The 24,088-nt window shown below is 49.1% G+C and overlaps 9 protein-coding genes across 9 annotated transcripts; 5 read left to right on the plus strand and 4 right to left on the minus strand.

The window, feature by feature from the left end:
• Positions 1-116: 116 nt before the first annotated feature.
• On the plus strand, positions 117-1,661 carry BU24DRAFT_379166 (serine/threonine-protein phosphatase 4 catalytic subunit). The gene is made up of 3 exons (XM_033524684.1): positions 117-271; positions 327-560; positions 611-1,661. Exons 1-3 carry the CDS (start codon positions 256-258, stop codon positions 1,312-1,314), a joined length of 954 nt encoding a protein of 317 aa, XP_033378280.1. The 5' UTR covers positions 117-255; the 3' UTR covers positions 1,315-1,661.
• On the minus strand, positions 1,634-3,433 carry BU24DRAFT_427974 (uridine kinase). The gene is made up of 4 exons (XM_033529363.1): positions 2,992-3,433; positions 2,807-2,934; positions 2,569-2,756; positions 1,634-2,519 (listed from the first exon to the last, which is right to left on the minus strand). Exons 1-4 carry the CDS (start codon positions 3,136-3,138, stop codon positions 1,648-1,650), a joined length of 1,335 nt encoding a protein of 444 aa, XP_033378281.1. The 5' UTR covers positions 3,139-3,433; the 3' UTR covers positions 1,634-1,647.
• Positions 3,434-3,596: 163 nt separating this feature from the next.
• BU24DRAFT_427975 (uncharacterized protein) lies at positions 3,597-5,106 on the plus strand. Its single transcript, XM_033529364.1, has 3 exons — positions 3,597-3,812; positions 4,027-4,222; positions 4,408-5,106. Exons 1-3 carry the CDS (start codon positions 3,721-3,723, stop codon positions 4,879-4,881), a joined length of 762 nt encoding a protein of 253 aa, XP_033378282.1. The 5' UTR covers positions 3,597-3,720; the 3' UTR covers positions 4,882-5,106.
• An 80-nt stretch (positions 5,107-5,186) lies between these two features.
• On the minus strand, positions 5,187-8,444 carry BU24DRAFT_379174 (MCM-domain-containing protein). Its single transcript, XM_033524685.1, has 3 exons — positions 8,094-8,444; positions 5,560-8,044; positions 5,187-5,503 (listed from the first exon to the last, which is right to left on the minus strand). Exons 1-3 carry the CDS (start codon positions 8,375-8,377, stop codon positions 5,384-5,386), a joined length of 2,889 nt encoding a protein of 962 aa, XP_033378283.1. The 5' UTR covers positions 8,378-8,444; the 3' UTR covers positions 5,187-5,383.
• Positions 8,445-8,867: 423 nt separating this feature from the next.
• On the minus strand, positions 8,868-10,703 carry BU24DRAFT_427978 (serine/threonine protein phosphatase-like protein 2A catalytic subunit). The gene is made up of 6 exons (XM_033529365.1): positions 10,307-10,703; positions 10,194-10,235; positions 10,038-10,143; positions 9,455-9,988; positions 9,334-9,406; positions 8,868-9,284 (listed from the first exon to the last, which is right to left on the minus strand). The coding sequence occupies exons 1-6, from the start codon at positions 10,466-10,468 to the stop codon at positions 9,212-9,214; spliced, it is 990 nt and encodes a 329-aa protein (XP_033378284.1). The 5' UTR covers positions 10,469-10,703; the 3' UTR covers positions 8,868-9,211.
• Positions 10,704-11,677: 974 nt separating this feature from the next.
• On the plus strand, positions 11,678-14,702 carry BU24DRAFT_68016 (uncharacterized protein). Its single transcript, XM_033534528.1, has 2 exons — positions 11,678-11,990; positions 12,041-14,702. Exons 1-2 carry the CDS (start codon positions 11,877-11,879, stop codon positions 14,447-14,449), a joined length of 2,523 nt encoding a protein of 840 aa, XP_033378285.1. The 5' UTR covers positions 11,678-11,876; the 3' UTR covers positions 14,450-14,702.
• A 1,062-nt stretch (positions 14,703-15,764) lies between these two features.
• BU24DRAFT_427981 (alcohol dehydrogenase) lies at positions 15,765-17,610 on the minus strand. The gene is made up of 4 exons (XM_033529366.1): positions 17,188-17,610; positions 17,040-17,083; positions 16,280-16,969; positions 15,765-16,218 (listed from the first exon to the last, which is right to left on the minus strand). The coding sequence occupies exons 1-4, from the start codon at positions 17,303-17,305 to the stop codon at positions 16,018-16,020; spliced, it is 1,053 nt and encodes a 350-aa protein (XP_033378286.1). The 5' UTR covers positions 17,306-17,610; the 3' UTR covers positions 15,765-16,017.
• Positions 17,611-19,885: 2,275 nt separating this feature from the next.
• BU24DRAFT_436840 (uncharacterized protein) lies at positions 19,886-21,908 on the plus strand (the record flags this gene model as incomplete). The annotated part of the gene is made up of 2 exons (XM_033530178.1): positions 19,886-20,310; positions 20,366-21,908. 2 exons carry the CDS (start codon positions 19,886-19,888, stop codon positions 21,906-21,908), a joined length of 1,968 nt encoding a protein of 655 aa, XP_033378287.1.
• On the plus strand, positions 21,851-22,611 carry BU24DRAFT_68101 (uncharacterized protein). Its single transcript, XM_033534529.1, has one exon. The coding sequence runs from the start codon at positions 22,121-22,123 to the stop codon at positions 22,526-22,528; it is 408 nt and encodes a 135-aa protein (XP_033378288.1). The 5' UTR covers positions 21,851-22,120; the 3' UTR covers positions 22,529-22,611.
• The last annotated feature ends 1,477 nt before the right edge of the window (positions 22,612-24,088 follow it).

Below are 24,088 nucleotides of genomic sequence, written 5' to 3' on the forward strand. Positions count from 1 at the left end.
GCGGCTAGCCACATAAGCGCTAGCCTAGGCCAAGCTTACCGGGATGGCACACGAGCTTGACAGCATGCCGCACCTCTACCTCAACCTCGACCGCATTCACGCCCTCCTCGCGCCACCACCGACTCTGCGCTCGCCTTCATGAACCACCGAGGATGATTGTGAGGTATTCGAGCCCGTCGCCCACCAACCTAGACCCCTTACCCTGAGCTCCGACGCGGATGCAGCAGTATCCATCGCCCACTCACATCTCCTACCATGCCAGGGCTTCCGTGTATGCTCTGATCTAGCCCTGCTACCTCTCGCTCTTGCTGACTGCCCCGCACCAGCCACCGTGGACCTTGATGAGTGCATATCAAGATTGTACAAAAAGGAATTATTGGCCGAGTCCGTCATTGAGGCAATATGCGCCAAAACGAAAGAGCTCCTTATGAAGGAGAGCAACGTAGTGCACATCAAGGCGCCAGTTACCGTGGTTGGTGACATCCATGGCCAATTCTTCGACATGATCGAGATATTCAAGATCGGCGGACCATGCCCGGACACGAACTATCTATTTCTCGGTATGCGAATACTATTCTGGCAGCATAGCTCACTTACTAAATAATACTAGGCGACTACGTAGACCGCGGTCTCTTTTCCGTAGAAACGATCTCCCTTCTGGTCTGCCTCAAGCTGCGTTACCCACATCGAGTTCACCTCATTCGCGGTAATCACGAGTCGCGCGGAGTCACACAGTCCTATGGGTTCTATACTGAGTGCTCGCGAAAATATGGCAATGCGAATGTCTGGCACTATTTCACTGACATGTTCGATTTCCTCACACTTTCCGTGGTTATAAATGATCAAATTTTCTGCGTCCACGGTGGTCTATCACCTTCCATACATTCTATCGATCAGATCAAGATCATCGACCGCTTCAGAGAGATACCCCACGAAGGACCCATGGCTGATCTAGTTTGGAGCGACCCGGATCCAGACAGAGACGAATTTTCTTTGAGCCCAAGAGGCGCAGGATATACTTTTGGAGCTCAGGTGGTTAAAAAGTTCTTAGAGGTCAATGCTATGTCTCACATATTGCGGGCGCACCAGCTGTGCCAAGAGGGATATCAAGTATTGTTTGATGATAGATTGAGCACAGTTTGGAGTGCGCCAAATTACTGCTACCGATGTGGAAACATGGCCAGCGTACTGGAAGTCAGCGATACAGGCGAACGCTTCTTCAACGTTTTCGACGCGAGCCCTGAAAATGATCAGCATCGTATTGATCAGCAGAACCAGCAAGGCAAAGAAGTAACAACTGAGTATTTCTTATGAGATACTTGGTTGTTGTATGATAATAAACGATATGGGTCGGTGTTTGGCTTAGAGGCGTTTGGAACTGCTCTAGATTACGGATATCCTGCATGCTAAGTTTCAGTGTTGTGGTTTTTGTTCTCCGGTTATACATTGCTTTATAAGCATATGAAGTGGATGATGCAGATCGAAAGCAATGATGCAAAGTCCATATGTAACTAACAAACTTTGTGACGTTTGATATGCATCGTTGGTTGCCGGGCGCTATGCCACCTCATAGCTCTCGTGGATTCGAGCACTCCATATCCACAGTTCAATGAAGCTCCCCTCTTTCGAAAGTTCATGATATATATTTCAACATCCTAAATACCTCGTTTCTACCCATCGTTCCTCCATGTCATCTCCCATACGGGCAATAACCACCCTTACATCCGGGAAGACGTTCAACACCCTATTGACCCCAACTCGTCCCGCCAAGTATGTAACGAAGACTATCTTATCCTCTGCAACCCCGTGATCTACGAGCACCTTCACGGCCATGAGAGCAGCACCACCGCTGGACATCTGCGGGTCCAGTAACAGGACCAATCCATCCTCATTGATGGTGCTTGGTAGGGATCTGTAATGAAGTTCTGGCTCGCCTGTCCTATAATTGGACTGAATCAGGATTCTACCCGTGCGACAGTCTGGAATAGTCCGGCGAAGGCCAGTCTCGAATGCACTACCGCCACGTAAGATTACTACGGCGCTCATATCTGCAGTCTTCCGAAGACCCATATATACGTTCTCCTGAGGAGTGACGACCTGCTGTGGTTCAAACGGAAGGAAGTCAACAGCTTTTTCAATGAGCATTGCGCACAACCTGTCGAAGTAGAAGATGTAGTCTTCTTTGTCAGTGTTGGGGTTCATGAGCAGCGTATGAATGCCCTTGACCTGGTTCGTCTGTGGTAATATCAGCGCATTTGGCGATAACGGCGCCTCTTCTGCAATCTTCCCCAAGCGTTGCAGCTCCAACTGATGCTCGGCTGATTTGTGTGCGAGTGTTCGTTGTATCTGGCTAGATACCATTGAGATGGCGACCTTGTTCTCAATACCTCGGGGTATAATGATGTCTGCGATCTCTCGCTGAGGGGCTACATATTTGTAGAAGTTGGGCTTGACAAAGCCAAACCATTGCTTGATGCAACCTTCTATCTCACGCCCGCGCTCTTTAACGTCCCGGACCACTTTCTAGGTCAGCTTCAATTGTATTTGTGCAGGGTATAGAATCCGTACATCTTCTCGACAGGCACAAATCTGCATCAGCCTCTGCAAATATCTTGAGATCAAGCAACTCAAGCACTCGGGGATCATGTAAAGCAAATATCCCTTCCAGGATAAGAACATGAGGCGAGTAGATAGTAGTAGTGTGTTCAAGTCGGGCGTGCTTTTCAAATGAATACACTGGCACTTCCGCAACTTTGCTGGCGTTTGTGTCAGATATCTACTTTCGAATGCAGCAAGGGTGGCTCACCCTTGCTTAAGATCTCGGAGGCGATCTACCAGCACATCGAAATCAATAGCTTCGGGCGAATCGAAGTCGAATTCATTGCGGAAAGCAGCTGCGGATTGCTCAGGGTTAAGTGGCTTGTAGAAAGAATCCTGTTGATGTGAATATAGAAGCACGTGACATGGTGTAACGGCTTTTGGATAGCTCACCATAGATAGAATGACAACCCATGGAAGGTTTAAAGAAGCTACCATGGCAAGGGCCAGAGAAGTTTTTCCGGATCCAGAGCTTCCAGCTACTCCAATGATGCTGGCATTTCCCCAAGGCGGGGAATAACGAGCCCGGGTACTCGTCATGATGTGGAACGAGTTTCAAAATGCAAGAAAAATGGCTATTCGAGGAACAACAACTTCACAACATGGAATAGAGCTTTTTTGATCTTCCAATCGATTGAAAGCTTTCCAATAAATCCGTGGTTACACAGACTGAGACGGTAAATGGTCGTTCAACGCATCATTTGGTGGTGATTTGGGTGTCGATAGCCCGCGGAATGAAGAGATGTAAGGATAGATAAGAGGTTAAGACGGCGCTACCCTGCAACCAATCGCCCAGATATTAAATGCTGCAAAATACCGCCCAGTGTGATTTTCAAGGTCTATGGAGTGGAGACAATGCCACTATGCCTCGGAAAGAAGAGGCTCATGGATGACTAAGCTTCTCGCTAAAGGATCTGCGACTTCTTAGAGCTTTCATCTTCCGCAGAGCTTGCTTTCACCTTCCTCCCACTTGCAAAACTCTTCCAAGGGCTCAACGCAACTTGGACACGGTCGAGCAAACAGTTCTCATCTTCCGATGGACATCCGTTGATAACACAGCGGTCGTCATGGTACGCTTGCCTATCGGTGCTGAATAGCTCTTTGAGCTTTCGGGCTGACGCAATGCAGAGCTCTTCCTCCGTGTCTGTGTCGGCCACGACGCCGACTCAGCACCCCTTCCAAAGGAAGGTCAATGAGATCAAACCCTCCAAATCGTAAGTCGCGATCCCCTCAATGTCGCCCAGCTCGACGCGTCGAGCTTTTCCATATGATGTGTCGAAAATCAAGTTGGGAATCTCTCCGAAACAACGTGTGGAGAATATGTTAACTTGTATCTCTGATTGAAGCAATCAATGTTGCTTCATCAATGACTCTACCTGTCATTACCATCACCAATGAATACAACGCGCTGACCGCCTCATTCAACAGAGACATCAACTTCGTGATCATGGATTACCTCATCAGCGAAGGCTATCCTCGAGCTGCTGAAAAGTTTGCTAAAGAGGCCAACCTGACTCTCCCTCTCGAGGAAGATTCAATCCAGTCGAGAGTGGAGATCCGCAGGGCCATTTACGCTGGCGACATTGATACTGCTATCAACAAGATCAATGACTTGAACCCCCAAGTAAGTCTACATCTTGCGGCGCTCCCACCCCTCCTCTTATGATTAGAAAGTGTTTTTCATGCACCACGCATAGTCTCCGGGCTTTGATGAAACACCAAACCTTCAGTCCTCAGTATGATTTTTAAAGAGATTTACAACTTCTGTTTACACAAGCTTTTGGCCGAGCTTTGCTAATAAACATTCAGATCCTTGACACAGATCCCTCTCTTCATTTCGCCCTTCTTCGTCTGCAGCTGATAGAACTGATTCGTACGTGCACTTCGTCTCCCTCTGCCGACATCACTCCGGCTCTCGCCTTCGCCTCCGCTCAACTCGCTCCCCGTGCGGCTACCAACAATGATTTCTTGAAAGACCTTGAACTCACCATGTCCCTACTCATCTTCCTTCCAACCGACAGCACTTTACAGCCCCAGTTCGCTGAACTTCTGGAACCATCCCTTCGTCGGGACGTCGCGAAGCGCGTGAATGAAGCTATCTTGACCCACATGGGTGCAAGAGGTGAATCTCGACTTCGTAGCTTGGTGCGCTTACGCGTCTGGGCTGAGCAAAAAGCCAGAGCATCTGGCAAAAATTTGCCACCCGTGCTCCCGTACACTCTGCAAGATCCTGATGACACTCACGGAATTGATAATGATACTTCAGACTTCATGGTCACTTGAAATTAGGTGACTTGTCTTCGGGATGAAGAATTTTTCACGAACAACATGGTTAATGATATCTTGATCGGGTGGTTCTTTGGTATCCCACTGTGTCCTGTTATCTTTGTAAGGCGTTTGGTCCGCTGGCATCATCTCTTTGCCATGGCGTTATAGTATGGATTGTTATTGATACCTACCTGAATATGAACCATTGCGCAACCTTAGGGTACGCTGCTAATTTGAAAATTTTGATTTTGGTATATTTTCTTGGTGAAACAGTGACCTCGCCTATGTGATTAAAGTTTGCACCTCTTTCAATGTGCACGGGCTTAATTGCGTTCTACTGTTCGTAAAAGCTTGTTGTAGCTATGTCTATCTCAGCTAACGTGATAACTATACTCTCGCTATGATCCTTTATAACCGATGTATGCCTTTCTGTGATCAGATCGAACGCCAATTCCTCATCCCTCCAATGCTTCGTAAGCTTTGTACATTTGCATGACATGCTAATAGTTGTAATACGCTAAACAATATCCTCCACTGGACAGCTAGGGTGTAGAACGTAGACAGTCCTGCCCTCTTGAGCGCCCTGGCCTTGTTCATCTGCAAGACCTTCGCCGCGAATCTGCATAAGGTATGAATCCTAGTAAGGACTGTCAGTAACCACGTTTTACACGATAATAGGATCCATGAACTCACCTTGACCAGTCTCCTTAAGACCTTCTTCGCAAGCAACCTCTCCTTCTCGAGGTCTTCCTGCGTCTCCATCTCTGATTCTTTCTGTTCGAGATACCAAACCAGGAGCTCTTCTTCTTCAACACCGTCCTCTGTAGATGTCTGATCTTCGTTGACGCGCTTGACAAGGAGATTGCGCATGGCAATGTATTTGTCGTGCGTAATCTTCGTCTTCTCGCGCGGTGGCGCTGGTGTTCGGCTTGCGGTTCGCGCCCTCGATGCATCAGCTTCCTCATTAGTATCTGCCATGTTGGCATCTTCGCCTTGCTCTTCTGCCTCAGCAGCTGCGGCTGCGGCTAACATAGCCTCATCATCCTCATCCTCAACCTCAACGTCATCCTTCTCGACGCTGATGATGGATTGGCGGAGAAGATTGTACGCTTCTTTGACGAAATCCGTAGTGATTTCGCTGACACAGTTTGCTTTTGCAATGGCCTCAGAGAGACGGATCATACTCTCAAGCTGACGAACAGTGATTCGGTAGCTGTTTCGGCCAATTCCTCCCTGTGCATCATCTGCCCTCAGCTCTTTGTACTTCTCGACGAGAGTCACCTTGGCTTCCTCCGTGAACTCGGGTCGGAATGTCCTAGCGAATCGGATGTATCGCTGCAGTTGCTCGGTGCTGAACTCAGGCTCCACGGCATCATCCCTGTCTTTGTGGATGCCGACAATGTGCTCGGCAAGGTGGCGATCGATCGCCTCGTCGCATTCGTCCAAAACAACGAAGAAGAGATCGAAACGGGACATGATGGGAGCCGACATATTCACGTTCGCGCGGAGAGTAGTTTTACGGTTATACCGACCGCCAACCGGATTTGCAGCCGCGAGAATGGACGTTCGTGCATTCAATGTTGCCTGGATGCCGGCCTTCGCGATAGAGATGGTCTGCTGTTCCATAGCCTCATGGATAGCAACTTGGTCAGCAATATCCATCTTGTCGAATTCATCAATTGCGCAGATACCATTGTCTGCAAGCATAAGTGCACCTGCTTCAATAGTAAACTCTCCAGTCTCTTCATCCTTGACCACGGCTGCTGTGAGACCAGCAGCGGATGAGGCCTTTCCGGATGTGTAAACCGCCCGAGGCAAAAAGCTGCAAATGTACTTTAAGAATTGTGACTTGGATGTTGAGGGATCGCCAACGATGCAAATGTTGATGTCACCACGAAGAGCCATTCCTTCGGGCGTCTCTTTTGGCACACCTCCCATTAGCTGGAGTAGTAAGCCTTTCTTGATAACTTGATGTCCATAGACCATAGGAGCAATCGAGTCCACAAGGCGCATGAAGATGTTGGGACGATGGACCATATCCTTGAGATCCTGGATTTCAGCGCCAGTAAGAGTGCCTAGGTACTCTGCCTGTGCCTCTTCGCCTGTCGCTGTGGTCTCCATTGCCTGTGCTTGGTTTAGGGACGCTAATATGTTCCCGGCCTGTCCTTGCATGTGGTGGTTCGTTGTTTGTCCTGGGGTTGAAGTATCAGGGCTGACCATGCAGGCTAGGAAGGACATCCGGTAGGTCAAATCACGAACACCAAGGGCCTTCAAGCCACTGACGCCAGATCCGCCAGCATCATTTCCTCGAGCTACGTTTGATGTATCTCTTGTCGCCTGTGGCCGTACGCCAGGTACCCTGAATTGACTGACATCCGGGATAACAATGATAGTACCCGTGAATATGCATTTCTCTCCAGCCTTTGCACGATCGACCATCTCTCCGCGGAGAATGACGTCCATGGTTCGAGGCATGCTACCTGTAGGAATTTCGGAACTGTTTTCCTGAATTCGAACCTTTTGCCAATCGACGAAAGTAGATTGCCGGATATCAAGCCGCCAGCCCTCTCGGTTCATGCACACGGCGTTGGGACATTGCGTCGGCTCAGTGTACTTGAAGGTCTGCTCAATATTTGGCAATACAGTATTGCAACCCTCACATATGAAAGTTGCCATCGAGAGTTCGGGCCGGACTTCAGACGTACGTGTGACGGTGCCGGAGATGGAGAGAAGGCTTCCGATAGACGACGTTCGGAGCTGGCGAATGCGCGAAACAAGCGGCAAATTGTAGAACGCAAGAGTAAAAATCTTATCCGTTTGCTGATTCGCGGTCTGACCAATGACACTTTCATTCTGACTTGTAGCGTTTCCGGCATTCGAGGGTGCGGAAACGGAAGTTGTGGAAGGCGGCTGACGATGTTGTTGGAAATATTTGGGCTCGTATCTTGCAATCAGATTGTGTAGAGCACGAATCATGTGCGGAAGAAAGCGGTAGTATTCGCTAGCAATAGCGGCAGCCAGCACACCGTCTTCATGTCTGAGCAAGTGTGTGTAATCGACGTATAGTGTAGAGAGTCCGTATAAACGCAGTCCGCCGATTTGAGCAATATAGTACTTATCCGTCGTGGGAACACTGGATTGCGGCGCCGCTACTGATGATGTAGGATCTTCTGTGTAACTGTACAAATCAGAATCGTGGAAAATGAACCCTTATGTGCGTATCATACCTCTCGAGGAACTCCTGAAATCGCAAAGAGAGTGTCTCTCCCGTCACATCAACGACCTTAGGGATATCCGTCCTGGGGCCATTCGTTCTTCTACCAGGTATTTTCTCGACCACATCGTCGTCTGCGTAACCTTCAATGTCACTGTTTGCGCCCGCGCTGTCTGAGGGGGGTGCGCGAGGTCTCGAAGAGGATCGAACTCGAGATTGACGTTGCCCAGCACCTATATCGCTGGATGGCGTAGGTGCGGCATCTGAGTTAAGAGCAGCGTCGAGAAGGGACGACATGGTGGTCGGAGGTTGTGTATACTCGCAGTAGTGGGGTGTCTACACTTTGTGTAGAGTTGAGGGAAAAAGAGGGGGGACACCAGCGGAGGACGCGTCGCGCACGCGAAGTCTCAATTAAGCGCCCGATTAGGAATAGCCGCGAATGCCCATCCACCTATGAAAGCATCACAAACAACTCCTGTGGAGAACTCTGTCTATGAGGTATGTCGTTGATGACTAGTTGTGTGCTTACTTGGATGCACTCAGTGGCGGCTGAAGGATATCGCTGTAGAACAATGTTTAACTTTCTTCTTTTTTATCTTAAGCAGAGAAACGTCGAAGGGGGTAATTGGGAAAAGATCGTTTGGATCTGGGCTACCTAAGTACCTGTTATCAAAGGAATCATCCTGTGTTCTTAAAGTCGTTCAACAGCAAGCTACGCTCAAATGGCCTTTCGTCTTCCGATTTCACAGTTAGGCATCACGGTAGCGATAATTTGACACGACATGAGTACTCGCAGCCATTACTTCATGGCATTTCGTCTATTAGCTTACTCCGTACACCACGACACCTTATCGTGGGTTCTAAGTGTCATGGCTGACACATAAACCATGGCATACCAAGCCGCGCGGCGCAATACGTTCACAATACTGTTTTTCTGTGCTCATTGCACATATCGACGCTCTACAAGACAAAGGGCTCATCGCTCATGTACACATTGGGGCCTGCCTGTTTGAAGCCAATGGTAATCGTTACATAGGTATAAGAAGACCCCAATCAAAGGGCGTTGATAGGCTGAGATTATATACAGTCTACCAGTCTTAGCAAGGGAGCTGGGGGCGCCGGTAATGCTGTCTAGAGGAAGTAATCGGGGGTCCTGCGCGACACCATCGGTTCGCCAGCTCGTGGGCATGGGTCGAACTGCAAGCTATCGGACTCGTTAGAGCGACTACATTGAGGGATGTTGATGGACTTACAAGGTATATTTCAGGTGCTCGTCAATCTCCATGATCGCGGCCTGGTTGCCGCATCTGTAACAGTAATTTGGTGCTGGCCGTTATTAGTTTATGTTACTCCAGAACCACATAAACAACATACCAGAGAAAATAGTCACAACATTCCTGTCTTGGGACCAATTGTAACCCTCCATCACAAGCTGATGTGCTCTTGCTACCAGGGTCAAACCATTGTTATGGTTAAACGCCTCCGATATATCCTGTCCGAAGGTGTAGCCCGCACCTCGGGGAGATATACCCCAACCACACCTGTCATCGGGATCGGACCAGAGAAGATCACACATGGGTCCTTCATGAGGAACCTCCTGTATTCTGTCCAAAGCACGGATGTTATCCAGGGTGTCAATACTGGGAGAAAGTCCTCCATGAAGGCAGAATATTTGGTTGTCGATCAGAGCGGTGAGCGGAAGATAGTCAAACAAATCGGTGAAGTATTTCCAAACATTGGCGTTGCCGTACTTTCGAAGACATTCGTCATAGAAACCATACACCTGCGTAATCTGACGGGACTCGTGGTTTCCACGAAGGATAGTAATACGTTGTGGGTAGCGGATCTTGAGAGCTACAAGCAACGTCACCGTCTCCACAGAGAAATATCCACGATCAACGTAGTCACCTATATGGCTATGTTAGTTTGATCTCAAATGAATGCCTAGTGGTCTTACCCATGAAAAGGTAGTTAGTGTCTGGGTTGGGTCCACCAATCTTGAAGAGCTCCATCAAGTCATGGAACTGACCGTGGATATCACCGCACACCGTGACTGGGCATTTCTACACTTTGTGAGTAAGGGGTTTCATGCCAGAAGGTTCTTGCCACTTACCACTGGTTGAACATTGGATTCCTCTTGGAGGACTTCTCGAGCCTGGGTAAGAGAAGTCGTTAGTAACCGATCGCATGATGGTTCCGAGCCGGAGCGCATCCGATGATTCGTACCTTATCACATAGCCTCTGCACATCGCTTTCTGCCAACTGCTTGCAGCTCATCAAGCTTTCAATCCAGCCATCGAGTGTGGGGATCGTAGCCGGCTCTGTGCTAGGGACGGACGACATCTGTATGGCTTCTGGCATCTTCACATCCTCCATGTTGGTATCCATGTTTGCCGGAGATACCGATGGCGAAAGTTCGAAGGTCGGTAGGTGTGGATGTTATGAGGGGGGTATCGCTTGTTTTGGTGTGCAGCTTGCGAGGGGCTTCTGGTGTCAAACCTTGCGATGACGTGCGTTGTTAACAAAGAGCGCGGTCAGTAGACAGTACTCTTTCGAATCAAATATCTCGTTCAGATTACTTCTGCGACAGGAAGGGTAAACGTAGGCGGGGTATGTTTGAGAATAATAGGGAGAGTGAACTGAGTGATGCACTTGGGGCGGGTTGCCGCTTCCCATCCTCGAGTGCTTGGCGTCGGAGATACCTTTATCCGCACGATAGACGTCTGCGCTGGTGGCCAAGATGTCAAGAGGCATTACCAGTTATGCAGATAAAAACGTAATCACTATACTTTGATCATTTGCGAAAATGGCATGTTCAAGAAATCGATTCTCTAATCTAAAAGCAATCTAAAAGCTCTTTTTTCATTCGACGAAAAGTCTTCCAGGATAGCGGCATCTAAACTGCCTTGGAGGAGTAATAGATATGACGTGTGTGCCAAAGGAAAAGCATAGTTAGTGCCCTTGGGATTATTCATTAATGCTGCAAGCACACTTCTCAGTACCACCATGAATGACTGGTGGAAATGTGAGCAGGGCGAGCTGCTCGTACCTCGTAACGATCAAACACCACAGCAAAAACACCACATCTGCTTGTAGCCTTCTTCCTTTCCGTTGACAACGAGAAAGAGCGATGTAGTGTGGTGGGCGTCTCCTCTTGTGTGTATTTCGAGTAAAGAACTTGTCATCAGGGCCGCACAATGCCCTTGGGCAATCACAGACTCAACTTAATCATCCGTGATAGATCTTATCTCAAAGATGACGAATAGCCTTCCCAAGGTTTACAAATGCTGTTTCGAACATATCTGTCTCTGTTTTGCCTTCCAGCTCTGTTTGAGTCCTACCGTTGTAACTTTTTGTTGTCGCTTAGATCGACCTTGAATAAGTCGGGGTCTGGACCAAAAGCAATTGAAGTAGAAGCATTCTAGGTGGACCGGAAATCTCGGAGCTCGTGGAAATGCAGGAGCTCGAATGAAGGGTTTTGCATATTTGCGTCAGACAGTACGGAGTACCATTAACATTTCTCTACATCCAAAGTTTGGTAAATACCTACTACTTGGGTTATTTGTTTATGTTCATCCACAAACGTTAGCACGAACCATGGTTGGTGGTATCGATTGCGCAATCGGAGGTTACACAATGGTCGGAGGTCGGAGCTCTTGGCGTCCCAACCTCCGACTTTGAGCTACAAGAGCTCTTCCCTTGACCTCACCTTCCATCCTTCCTATACAACAAACACACCCCACATCAACGAGCAACAAACTGCCAACAACCAGCAACTTTGGCAAGAAAGCTCACGATGTCTAAGCGCAGCCTTCCAGAGGCTTTCATCCACGACGATTACAGCAACATGGCTGACGCTTCCTTTTCCTCTGCTTCGGCTCATTTCCCCAACTCGCGCGCGCTCTCCCAGGCAAGTGGCATTCACTACAGTTGTTTGGCGCGCACTAACAAAGGAATCAGATCGCACTCCCTGCGATGCCTGGTCAATGGGACACCATCTACGTGCCAGAAAACTCACTCGATGAGCTCTCCTCCAATACCCTCTTCACTACAACTTCCAAGCTTGCACCGATCGTCACCAACATAGCTTCTCTCATCACTGCCGCAGTGCGCATTGTGAACAAATACACCCGACGCCAGGTCATCCAGGCCGTACCTGTAGTGCGCGAAGATGGATCCAGGAAGAAAGTCCTACTGGACGTAGGCACACTCGATGAACCTCGCCGCTCCCCTCAGAGTATAATAAACAACACGAAGAGCCAGAATGGCTGGACACCTACGCAGCGATTCAGGCAGCAACCTGGCCTTTCCAGTCCCATTACAACAAATGACATCACAAACAATTACGCCACCGTAAACAACGCTAATACTCTCAACACTTTCGACACTATCAACACTCCTAACCGTGGTTGGAACCGAGGGAATAATTTCCCAAATCCGTCACCCTCAATAACTAGATCTGCGCGCTCTGATAATATCACTCCAGGAAGTAGCAGCCTGCAGTTTAACAACCACTCAGTCATCGATAACATCGATTTGAGCTTCGAAAATTGCCTCCACAGCACCCCGCCGCCATCACCTTCACCCATTGGTCGCGCTGCACCAGCCCGCTTCACTATCGAGCCTTCCGGCTCTCAACAATTCTTGTCCCCAGCCGCAGGTCGATTCAGTCTTAATCGGCCACTTCAACACTCGCGCATTCGCGACCTTGCAAGACCTGTTGCGAACCATACAGATCGCAACCGGCCTAAATTTCTGCACTCGACACGCGATACTCCCATCCAGCAACCGAGCAAGAACATAAGCTCTAACTTCGCAAAGTTCATTGCTGGCTGCGAGTCGGAGGGATTAGCCATAACAGAAAACCTGGAAGCAGAACACTCAGCCAGCAAACAAGACAACCTTCAGTACCATGTGGCCTTTGCCAGGGAGGACTCGCCATTCAACGAGATCGCCCATAGAGAGAGCTCTCCATTCGATAAGGACGTTGGAGTAGAAGACTCGCATCTCCATGGGATTGACGCTAGAGAAAGTTCTCCCTTCGAGGAGAACGTTGAATTGGGAAATCCGCTACCACAGATTCATGTTTCCGAAGCAACTTCGCCACTGCATGATGGTATCGCTGGTGAAGGTACCACAATCGCTGAGCATGTGGCCCCTGAGATCAATTCAGTCGACTATGACATTGAAGATGAATTTGATCCATACACTCCAGACGGCTTAGGAAAACTCGGCGAAATACAGAGCTTCCTCCATTCCTCCTTCCTTTCTCCGATTGCCGAAGAAGAAGATGATGAGCCGCAAGAAGATGATGAGCTGCCTGTTGCACCAGACTACGCAAATGACTTGTCATTCTTGCCTGATGCGCCTGAACTACTACCAAAGAAGACTGTCCGAATCCGTAGATCTGGACGTTCCAAACCTTTCTTCAAGGACGAAGCTCCATGCGACCTTCTTGACTCTTCCCTCGAGTACATCGTCACCTCTCCTCACAAGCGTCCTGATCTTTTCGGAGAGGCAGTCGATGAGTCGGCATTGTCTCTTGAAGTAATCGAAGACTTTGAGAAGACATTAGAACTCTCAGAACAAGAGCGATCATCATCTCCATTCGATGAAAATCCCCCACCGCTAGTGAGGCCCCTCAATGAATCACAGGAGTTGCAGCTCGCCGAGGCAGTGAGCATGACCAATGGCGGATTGGACCATATCGATTTAGCCGATGGCATTCTCACAACCCATGATTTCAAGACCTTGCTACCCACCCTCTTCAACGGCAATCCCGTGGCCTGGGTGAATGACAACATTGTCAACGAATACCTCAAACTTCTCACCGATCATGTGAAGGCGAAGGCTGGTTATACACACATCAAGAACGGCCCGGCCCCTCCTGTACACGCATTCCCATCGCAATGGTACGTAACCATCACTAAGTGCGCTAAGAACGTCGCGCGGTGGGCTGGACGTGTGCAACTCGGTGGCAAGCAGTTGCTCGATGCAAAGTTACTCCTTATTCCTATCTGCGACAACGGCCATTGGAGATTGTTATCAATCAAGCCTCAAGACAGGACTATCCAATACATCGACTCTCTGTTTATGAGGCAAGACGATTTTACCAAGATGGCCAGAGATTGGGTCAAGAACGAACTCGGTCCCCTTTACGTCGAGTCGGAATGGCAGGTTCTCGACGATCATACCAGCGAACGCCAGATGAATGGCAGCGACTGTGGAGTGTTCGTTTGTTTGAATGCACTCGCTCTGCTCCGCGAAGAGGGACTGTTCCGTGTCATTCCTGACGATGGCATGGATGCCGCTCGAAAGAGAATCGCGGTCAGCTTGCTCAACAAATCACTCACTGGCGAAATGGATTAGTCTCGCCACACAAAATTCACTTTCGGATGCCACCCATCTTCCTAATGGATACTACGTTCCAAAGCAGCGTCCTATGTCTTCAAATGTTCGACAGGCAAGGAAAACGACGTAGACGTCTCTTTCACAACTTTTTCTTCCTTGTTTGTTTTCTTGTTTCGGTTTCTGTCTGTGTTTCTTTTTTCTTTCTCGTCTTCTATAGGGGTCAGCCTCTGTATCATGAATAACGGTGGTTTTTTGCCCTTCGGTTTCAATTGGCAATGGGTGGTTTTATGTTTATGGGTACTGGGTGGGTTTCATACGTCTGCTTCGGAGTCTTGGTTTCGGCTTTTCTTTAATTCATTGGGAGGTACTTGTGGGGTTTGATGGGTTTATGTCGGAGTTTTGCTTTTGCTTTTTGTTCTTTCGCTTTGTATTCTCTCAGTCTTGTTTATTTCTTTTCTTTTCTTTACTTTTCTCTGGTGCTCTGGTTAGTTGGTCTTGATTGTGATCTTGACCCTACTTTGCCATGAACATGCACCCTTACCCCTCAACTCCTGTCCTTCTTTTTCTTCTCATCTTCTTTGTACTGCCCATTTTCCGGACGTTCACCAACCTACGGAATAAGGGACGACGCAAAGGCGCATACGCGGACACACCCTCGACGGCGGAACAAACAATTGTTCTCGACCACCTTCTCTCTCGACCACCTTTTCTCTCGACCACCTTTTCTCTCGACCACCTTTTCTCTCGACCACCTTTTCTCTCGACCACCTTTTTTCTCGACCACCTTTTCTCTCGACCACCTTTTCTCTCGACCACCTTTTCTCTCGACCACCTTTTCTCTCGACCACCTTTTTTACTTCTCTCTCGCGCGGACTTGCATTGCATGATGGCAGCGAATGATATCCACTCTACGAGCTTGGAACGGATTTTTTTTCCGGCTCTTCTTTTTTCCTTTTTTTGCTCTCGGACAGGAAAAGCGAATGATACCCCCTCTCATATAAAACCATGACCGGAACAATTGGCTGTTCCAGGGTCTGGTTTTCTTTTTCCTACCTGTTTCTGTTTTGTAAGATACCCGCCTTTATATGGCATCGATGAAAATTTGCATCGAAATGGCCCTGGACCTTGGGAGGTCTAACGGAGATGCATGGGCTTGAAATTATAGGTTTTAACAGCGACGAATTATCTGTCGCGTGAGAGATTCAGATCGATTAGTTTAATCGACTGTGGCGCCTGTCTCTTTTGAGATGGGCTGCTACTTCTACAGAATCTCACACATTACACATTCATCTTTTTATTGCTTCCCATGCTTGTGATTATGTGGCAGTTGATGTTTTTAACAATTTGGTGTGATTGGTCAAGTTCTAGCTGCTGACGTACAATTATCTTCACAGGAAAACCACAAAGACAGATGACAACCACATGGCACGCAATAACAACCTTGATAGAATAACGCCGCTCAGTGTATATTGTATATATTCTTGAATCTAACGAGTTCTCTCGTGCATGCGAAGAACTTAGGTAAAAAGGTATCTCATGTTTGTCAATCAAAGAGTTTCAGTTCCACGGCCTACCCTCGTCCGTCTCTACTCGGCGGCGATCCTGAGGGTCAGCTTTCCGAAGTGGTTCTGGTCCCACATGTACTGGTAAGCCTCCTTGAGGCTGGCGAGGTCGAAGACCTTCTCGTCGATGACGGGGTGGATGTCGTTGGCCTCGATGGCGCGGTTCATGTCCTCGAACTGGGCGCGGGATCCGACGAGGAGGCCGCGGACGGTGAGGAGGTTTGTCTGTGGGCGGGGAGGTCAGTATGTTTGATATTGATACCGAAGGAAGGGAAACTTGACATACCAAGCAGTCGAGGAAAGTAGGCTGGTCCTTTCCGAAGCCGCCAATGAAACCAATGATGGAGATAACACCATCGATCTTCGCGGCCTTGATCGACTGTGCCATAGTGGTAGGACCACCGACCTCGACGACGTGGTTGACGCCGACCCCGCCGGGAGTCAGCTTCTTCGCCTCCTCGCCCCAGTTGGGGGTGTCCTTGTAGTTGATGACATAGTCTGCGCCGTGCTTCTTGAGGACCTTGGCCTTCTCTGCGGAAGAGGTGGTCGCGATGACGGTTGCGCCCGCCGCCTTTGCGAACTGCACTGCGAAGATACTGACGCCGCCGGTTCCCTGCGTCAACACGACCTCACCCTGCTTGAGGGCCTTGCTCTCGAGGCCGTAGAGCGCATTCCATGCGGTGAGTGCGGCGCAAGAGAGAGTGGAAGCCTCGAGGGCGTTGAGGTTCTTGGGCTGGTGCACGAGTCCCGTCTCCTCGAATGCGCCGTACTCCCTGAAGGTACCGTCGACGGCGCCTCCGAGTCCAGTGGCTAGAGAGGCATTATCGAGAGATCCGGCTTGGTGGCCTTGAGAGAAAAGAGTGACGACCTTGTCGCCGGGCTTGAAGCGCGTCACGCGTGGGCCGACGGCCTCGACTGTGCCTGCGCCGTCGGAACCAGGGACGACGTTGTCGACTATCGGGAATGGGTATTTGCCCTGTCGGGTTTTGTTAGTCCCGGGAACTTCCAAAGTTGGTGATGTCAGGATGAGGAGGGAGAATACTTACCTTGGGAATGATGAGGTCACGGTAGTTGAGGGAAGCAGCGTGGACTGTTTTCCTAATTAGTATCTCGGTCCTATTATCGAGTCTTCGTATGCAGCATGTATGTACCGAGTACATCGATGACGAATGGGGAAGGTGTCGAGTGACGTACTCTTGACCAGGACATCATGGTCGCCCAATGCTTTGATCTCGGCCTTCTCGTTGAATTTCAAGGAGTCGAAGCCATTCTGGCCTTCAACGGTCCATTGCCTGGTGGTTGTGGGTGCCATTGCTTGGATTGGGTGGTCGAGATATTGGGTACAAGTCGGGAATGGAAAATGTGTATGGATGTACTCCGTATGTATGTAAGTGCGTAGGTGGGGAGGGTATGGAAATATTCGAATTGGATCCACAAACGGCGCGCTAGAGTTGTACAGAGATGTGGAAGTAATATGGACAAGGCGAGATGTGGGTAGTAGATAGATGAAGTTTTAATCAATTGAGGTGGAAGTAGTGTGTATCTTTATACCGAAGTCAACTACCATTCATGAATTGTATGTACCCTTCATCACGACATTTGCAAGCAACAATAAAGACCTGCCCCGCCACCAGATTCGGTGAAATAACTGATGATGCCCATGCCCATGTCGATTAATAAGTTGGTGACGCAAATGTGGAGTTGCCAATTCAGTCCATTTCCTCTCCCGCGAGTCAATTCCGAGATATCTCCTGGTGATCGTCTACCACAACGCATGAGATTTATAACAGAATTCTCCATATTGTCCGTTCAACAAACAAAACAACAGCAAATTGATCATTATTCAATTAGTGAACAAGTAAGATCAGATTACCAACATATCTGCTTACAAACTAACAAACTACCTAAACCGACTGCACAGATACATTTGACTGGATCTGACGAGGCTGTCTGCATGGGTGTCCCTGGGGCCACATGGTGAACCACATCTGAGACCCCACAGGTTCTGGACAACATGACCGAGTATCCTTACCCGTTTACGCAACATCTAGGTGCTCAACTACAGTTCCAGAAACGAATCCTACAAAAGGTAAGGGGGTCGTTTTCTCCTAGCTAGAGCCTAGAGGTAACGTTTTCTCAACGGTCAGAGTGTGTCTAGTCGTTAGAGATGAATCTGAGAAATGCAGCCACCTCCCTCCCTGCACAGCGACTATACTTATTACTGGGCGTCTACCAACCGAGGTTTAGAATCGGAAACCAGGCTGGTGAAGCGCCGTTAAAAGCTTGCTGAAATATCATTGGGCCACCCGCAAGTTAAAGCATGTGGCTGGCTTTGGGGAACTGGTGGTACAGTGTGTGTATGTATATACGAGGTAGTCATAGTACCTGCACTCTGACAGGTGCAGCCTAACAAATACGTTGTAACTATATGTTGTACGTTGTACCTACAAATAGAGGTGTAAGCCAACACCAACCCCAATGCCCACGTTACCCGTAACGAACTACTTCTTAGTTGTGACTACCATCACCCGAACCATCCGTGAATAAAATTACCAGTCAGACAAAATGAGGCGTAGTTGATCGAAGAGTGTAATATCAAGATAATAATATACCTACACAATAGTTCTCGTACTAGTATTTACCTTGGTAGAGTTCAAGATCGGGAACCCGAAGGAAGCAACCGGTTTCAGACATGCCATTCCCTGACCTGCATAGATTCAGGTCCCCTGGTCTGACAACGGTTGACCTCGCTGTTAGAAATCGGGGGCGGCTCTGCCTGTCGTGCCTGTACCTGTGCCTGTACCTTTCTGTTGTGCTTGTGCTTGTGCCTGTGCTGTGCCTGTGCCTTGTATCTGCCGTTCCAAAGTCCAGATCTTCGGAACTCATGCCTCAGGTTTGCGGGGCAACTCTACACTCCACTCCACCTCCAACTCTCCTACACTCATGCTTCATCCCCATCTTCCTTTCCTCATCTCCATTCCCCTCTATGACTACAATTGCATCATCGTTCATCAGAAATTGGCCCCATATCAGCAACTCGATACACATCGTAGGATGGCGTCGAATATGCCTACGCCTTGCTCGCAGACTAAGAGTTCCCAATATACGCGCCGCGACGCTTCTCCGGCTAGTAGTAAATGATTCAAAATAGTATGCGGATATCTTCAACGATGGGATTTACTACTAGCATAGTTTGTGAAATCAAGCGATACAATGCTAGAGAAACGATCGCAAGGAAGAAAACAACTTGATTGCTGGACTTGAAAACGAGCGCAACCGCCTGACAATTATTCCGATGAATCGCATTAATGGACTATCCTTTATTCAATTCACCAACAACGCCCATAGTCCGCATTCGTGATGACAATCATGCGCCAACCTACTCGATAACCCAGCCCGCTGAACATTAATCCTCCACCTGTATGAGAAAAAAGTAGCGAGGCACATTTGTAACAGGCAAGCTCCGCCACCAAGATAATGTGCCGTGGGAGCTCTTGTCCCCAGGTTCCTTCGCTAAAAGAGGCGGTTTCACAATCCAGTACATTGTCCGATACATGACCTCTCATGCCTGCTCTCTGCAGCTACCCCTCCTCTCAATTGTATTGATCTGCATTTCGAGCTTCCTAGCTGCGCTGGAGGTACGATTTTGTTGTCGTACCATCAATCACCTTCCGTTGCGATGATTAACGTGCCTTCGCCATCGCATTTCGTGGAGAACTTCGACGAGCGCAGATATGGGCTGGTCTCCCCAATTGACTCCTACAACCTGACTCCCATCGGTATTCCCAGTCCAGCATTTCGCGATGTATTCCAATACAATCAAGATGCGCCTTCACCAAGACCAATTCCCGAGCGGTCTCAAACGCAAACTTCATTGCAATCGGTACCATCAATGACTAGTTACAAGAGCATGGACGTAAAGATTCAGGCATTGTGCGATCGAAGAGCTGGCGAAATTGCGAAATGGCACATTCATTGGGTTACGCCGGCTGTCATCACCATACTTCTCCTCGCCGGCACGAGTGCAGCACTGGCGCATCATTTTTTCTACGATTACCTGCACGGTAGACCCGCGGAAGAGCAGCTTAAGATGATTCGTTATGGAACTGCCATGGCATTCTTTGTGAAAAGTACTTTGGTTGGAGCAGTTATTATGTCATATCGACAACGTATATGGCGTACTTTCAGGACCAAGGCAATGACAATCAGAGGCATTGACGGGCTCTTCGCAGCTACTGAAGACCCAACACAATTCTTCTATAACATCGAGATGCTACGTAACGGGAAGCTTGCGACATTAATGGCAGCAACTAGTTGGTAAGTCATCTTTCGTCCGGCCAATTGAGTGTAGAAAATACTAATCATTGCTCAGGCTCATCCCTTTGGCCTCAGTCCTGTCGCCAGCTGCCTTGACCACTGAAATGAAGACTTCTCTCAACTACACCACCTGCGCATCGGTGGCTACTCTAAACTTCAGCCATGAGGCCCAATATGACTTCCGAGATAAAAACTTCTTGCCGGGCTCTTCACTAGCTTTCTATAACACTACCGATAGAGTAGGCAAAGCGGAAGGATGGTTCGATTACTACGCCGAACCCTCAAAGAACGCAAGAAGACTGGCCGTTACAAGCGCATACCTCAAAAAGCCCGCATCTCACGCAAATGCTTCATTCAATGCCTGCGGCGAAGGCTGGAATTGCACATACAGTATTACCTTCGAAGGACCAGGGTACAAATGCGAGGAGACATCCGAAGGAGCCCCATTCAACAGGACTGCATTCGCGCCCGAGGGTGACAGCTTGTACAAAGCATCTGTCGATACTGCAGATTACCGGTCCCCTCAAATCGACACGACCGACGGCGTTCCCACGCAACCACCTCCTTACCCAGATTCACTCGGTGTCTTCGAGTCTGAGCCAGTGCTATGGATCGGCTACGCCAGAGATACGGGGCGACCTTACGACGACTTATCGCCATTTAAGAAGGTGTGGGGCACTGTTCACGAATCAAAGATCTTCAAGTGCGTCGCGTACCATACGAATTACACCTTCGAGATGAGTTACAACGATACCGTTCAGGTTGCGAAGAGGAAAGAGCGCGTCTTTCTCAAGCCAATCGTCGACACCACAGTCACGGGACCCCCTGGAAGACTCGTCGCGAACCCGCGGCAGAACTACATCAGCCCTCGAACAGACAAAGGCATGTATAAGGTTACTGCTGTATACCACTCGATGAACACGTTATTGCGCAACTTCCTCCGTGGCGACATTCGATTCACCGGCACCTACATTACTAGCTCCGACCTTTCCGAGACCCGGCTCGTGGACGCGAGAACGTCGTATCCAATCGGCAATCTCATGGAAGAGATCCAAAATACGTACGAGGAGATGCTAATCACCTTGATGAGCGAACCGTTGCTAGTCGTCGCCGACAACACAAGCGTCCCGTGCGAGAAATCACGCACCATGAACACCTTCGTATACCACGAGCGGGCTCTTTGGCTGGGTTATGCAATGGCTGTCTTTGCAACTCTCACCACCATTCTCATTGGGCTGTGCTCCATGTGGCAGAACGGCGTTGCCTCTGACACGAAGTTCAGCCGTATCCTTGTGACAACGAGAAATCCCACGATCGACTGGCTGAGCGTCGGCGCATGCCTAGGAGGCGACCCGTTCCCCAAGGAACTCAGAGAGACGAAGTTGAGGTTTGGCGTCCTGCTGGAGGAGGAGCCGTGGGAGGGTCCGCTGGGTAAAGTCGAACACTGCACCTTCGGCACTGCGGGCGAGACGAAAGACATCGTCAAATACGGCTTGTACGCTGGACTAAGGAGGTCGAGGCGAGAAGCCGAGAGGGAGAAAGGCTCTGAAGAAGAAAAGGAAGCACTGCTGTCCCATAGTGATAGCGAGGACAGTTGATCGGGGATCGCGTTTTGTTCTTCTTTCTTTGTCCATTTCCATTCTCACGAGGGACTGTGCCACCATCCTACTTGCGATACCCCAATTTTTCCTTTGCATGTCATAGACTATTGTTTTCCAAACGGTATATAGCAGCACCTACATACTAATTCCACACTGTACAATCTTCGCATCACATCAACATCCATCCACATGCACAACAAACGTACTACATGCACCCCAAGACACTCACCTCACCTCAACCTAATACCCCAAACCCACTCCCATACATCTCACACAAAAAGCCCGACCCCATCAATGCCGAAAATCCTCCCCTCAAAAACCCTCAACATCGAAATCCGCCCCCATCTGCCCCCCACAGTACCACCATCCACCACTTGCTACGCCGCACGCACGCACACACGCACGCACACACGCACGCCGCACCGCATAACCAATACCACGCACGCACATATAGCCGCCCGCCCGCCGTCTCACACAGTACGTACACCCAATCGCACACATACATACACATGCATAACACAGTACCAGTGCAATCCGACGGCGAGGCGCCGATCCGTCCTCGAACACGACACGACATGATATGCATGCATGTATGTACATGTATGGGGGAGATATAAGCTTCTGACACGATACCGCGACAAAGGGTACCGCATGTACTTGTGTGTTGCGGACTCTTCCTCGCCTGAGGCATAGGTATGGAGGGGGTAGAGGAGTTTGGGATGAGATGAAGGGGACGTTGGGGATGGTAGGGTGCTGGGTCGAGAAGAGAGGGACGGGGAGGTATCAGTGGTGTGTTAATCGTATCGTATTCTTTGGGGCCAGGTATGATCTATGAATGAATGTTCGTTCGTTGGGGCGAGCGATGGGGTTGTGATACTTTGGGGGTTGGGGTTGGGTGTATCTGTACCCGTATGCGTTGGGACTGAATGTATCATTGAACACGCGAGATGAGAGACAGCTATCGTGTCTTGTTTCGGTCGTCGTCTCTATCATTTTGAGAAAATGTACGCGATACGTTGGTCTGGACTGCTCATCGTGGAATGGGGATAGAAGAAGAAAGGACGTGTATTCAGTGGCTAGAGGACTGGACGTAGGTTTTCATGACATCTACCTTGATATGGGAGAGGAGGTGATAGCGAGACTTACTTGCCGTCGTTCAGTTTTCCCCACCTTTTGCCTATCTTATGTTGGTGTGTTGTCATTTCATGGGGGCCGCTTGTGTAAGAGATCTATGTGAAGTACCGCTGCATTGATATGTGCGTGTGACGCACGGCGTCGAGGATGAGAAGTAGTTGACTTTGTACTTTTCACATATCCTCAATGCCGCTGCGTGCGTGGTGGAATTATACATCGAGTGCTGATATCGTTCATTCTCAAAGATTTTGGCAGTTCAATTAGATAGATACCGAGATGCCAGAGGGTCTAGCCGCTGTACATACAATCCGTACCCAATTAACCTATCTGGCGAGGATGATAATAGTACAAGAAGTATATACAAAGCTAGACTCTACGCAGTATGATGTACCTACCATGTACGTAGCTCACACACGCGCTCAGGCCCAGAGCACATAAGAGAGACCAATTTCCACCCGTCTCAGTTAGGCCCTGATGTATTGTAGTAAGCTGATATCTAGCATCTTCAACGGCTACAGCAACGCCTCGTACCAATTGGTAGAATTGCATCAATTGCCAAATCCTACCCTCGAGCAAACCACACAGCACGTAGATCATCCCTCCATAAGAAAAGACCAGTGTGTATTAGCAACAGTCGGGTTAATCTTATCTATTCCGCGCGTCGCCGCCGCCGCTGTAAGCAAGTACGCGCTCCCCAAAGCAGACTCCAGATAAAGTCAGACAGTCAGTCTTAGGTGCAATTCCAAGCTAGATACGTATCCATATCTCCAATCTCGTCCCACTCGAACCTGAAGACTAGTTAGCTCACTGCGTATAACTCTTCCTACGTGCCTTTTTTATCACTACAAAAGTCGGGACGTCGTTAAATCCTTCCTGAACAAGTAAGTGGCAGGGTACGATATCATAGTGTAGCACAGTACACACAACCCACGGCTATCACGGCCGGAACACGAGGCACCTAATCCATGCCCACCAAGCCGGTTGAGCCAAGAAACAACAGCGTACGGCGTACTCGTTCACACTTTTTTTTTCAGCCCCATGGG

This window comes from Aaosphaeria arxii, assembly GCF_010015735.1.
Source record: "Aaosphaeria arxii CBS 175.79 unplaced genomic scaffold BU24scaffold_12, whole genome shotgun sequence".
Taxonomy (NCBI): domain Eukaryota; kingdom Fungi; phylum Ascomycota; class Dothideomycetes; order Pleosporales; genus Aaosphaeria; species Aaosphaeria arxii.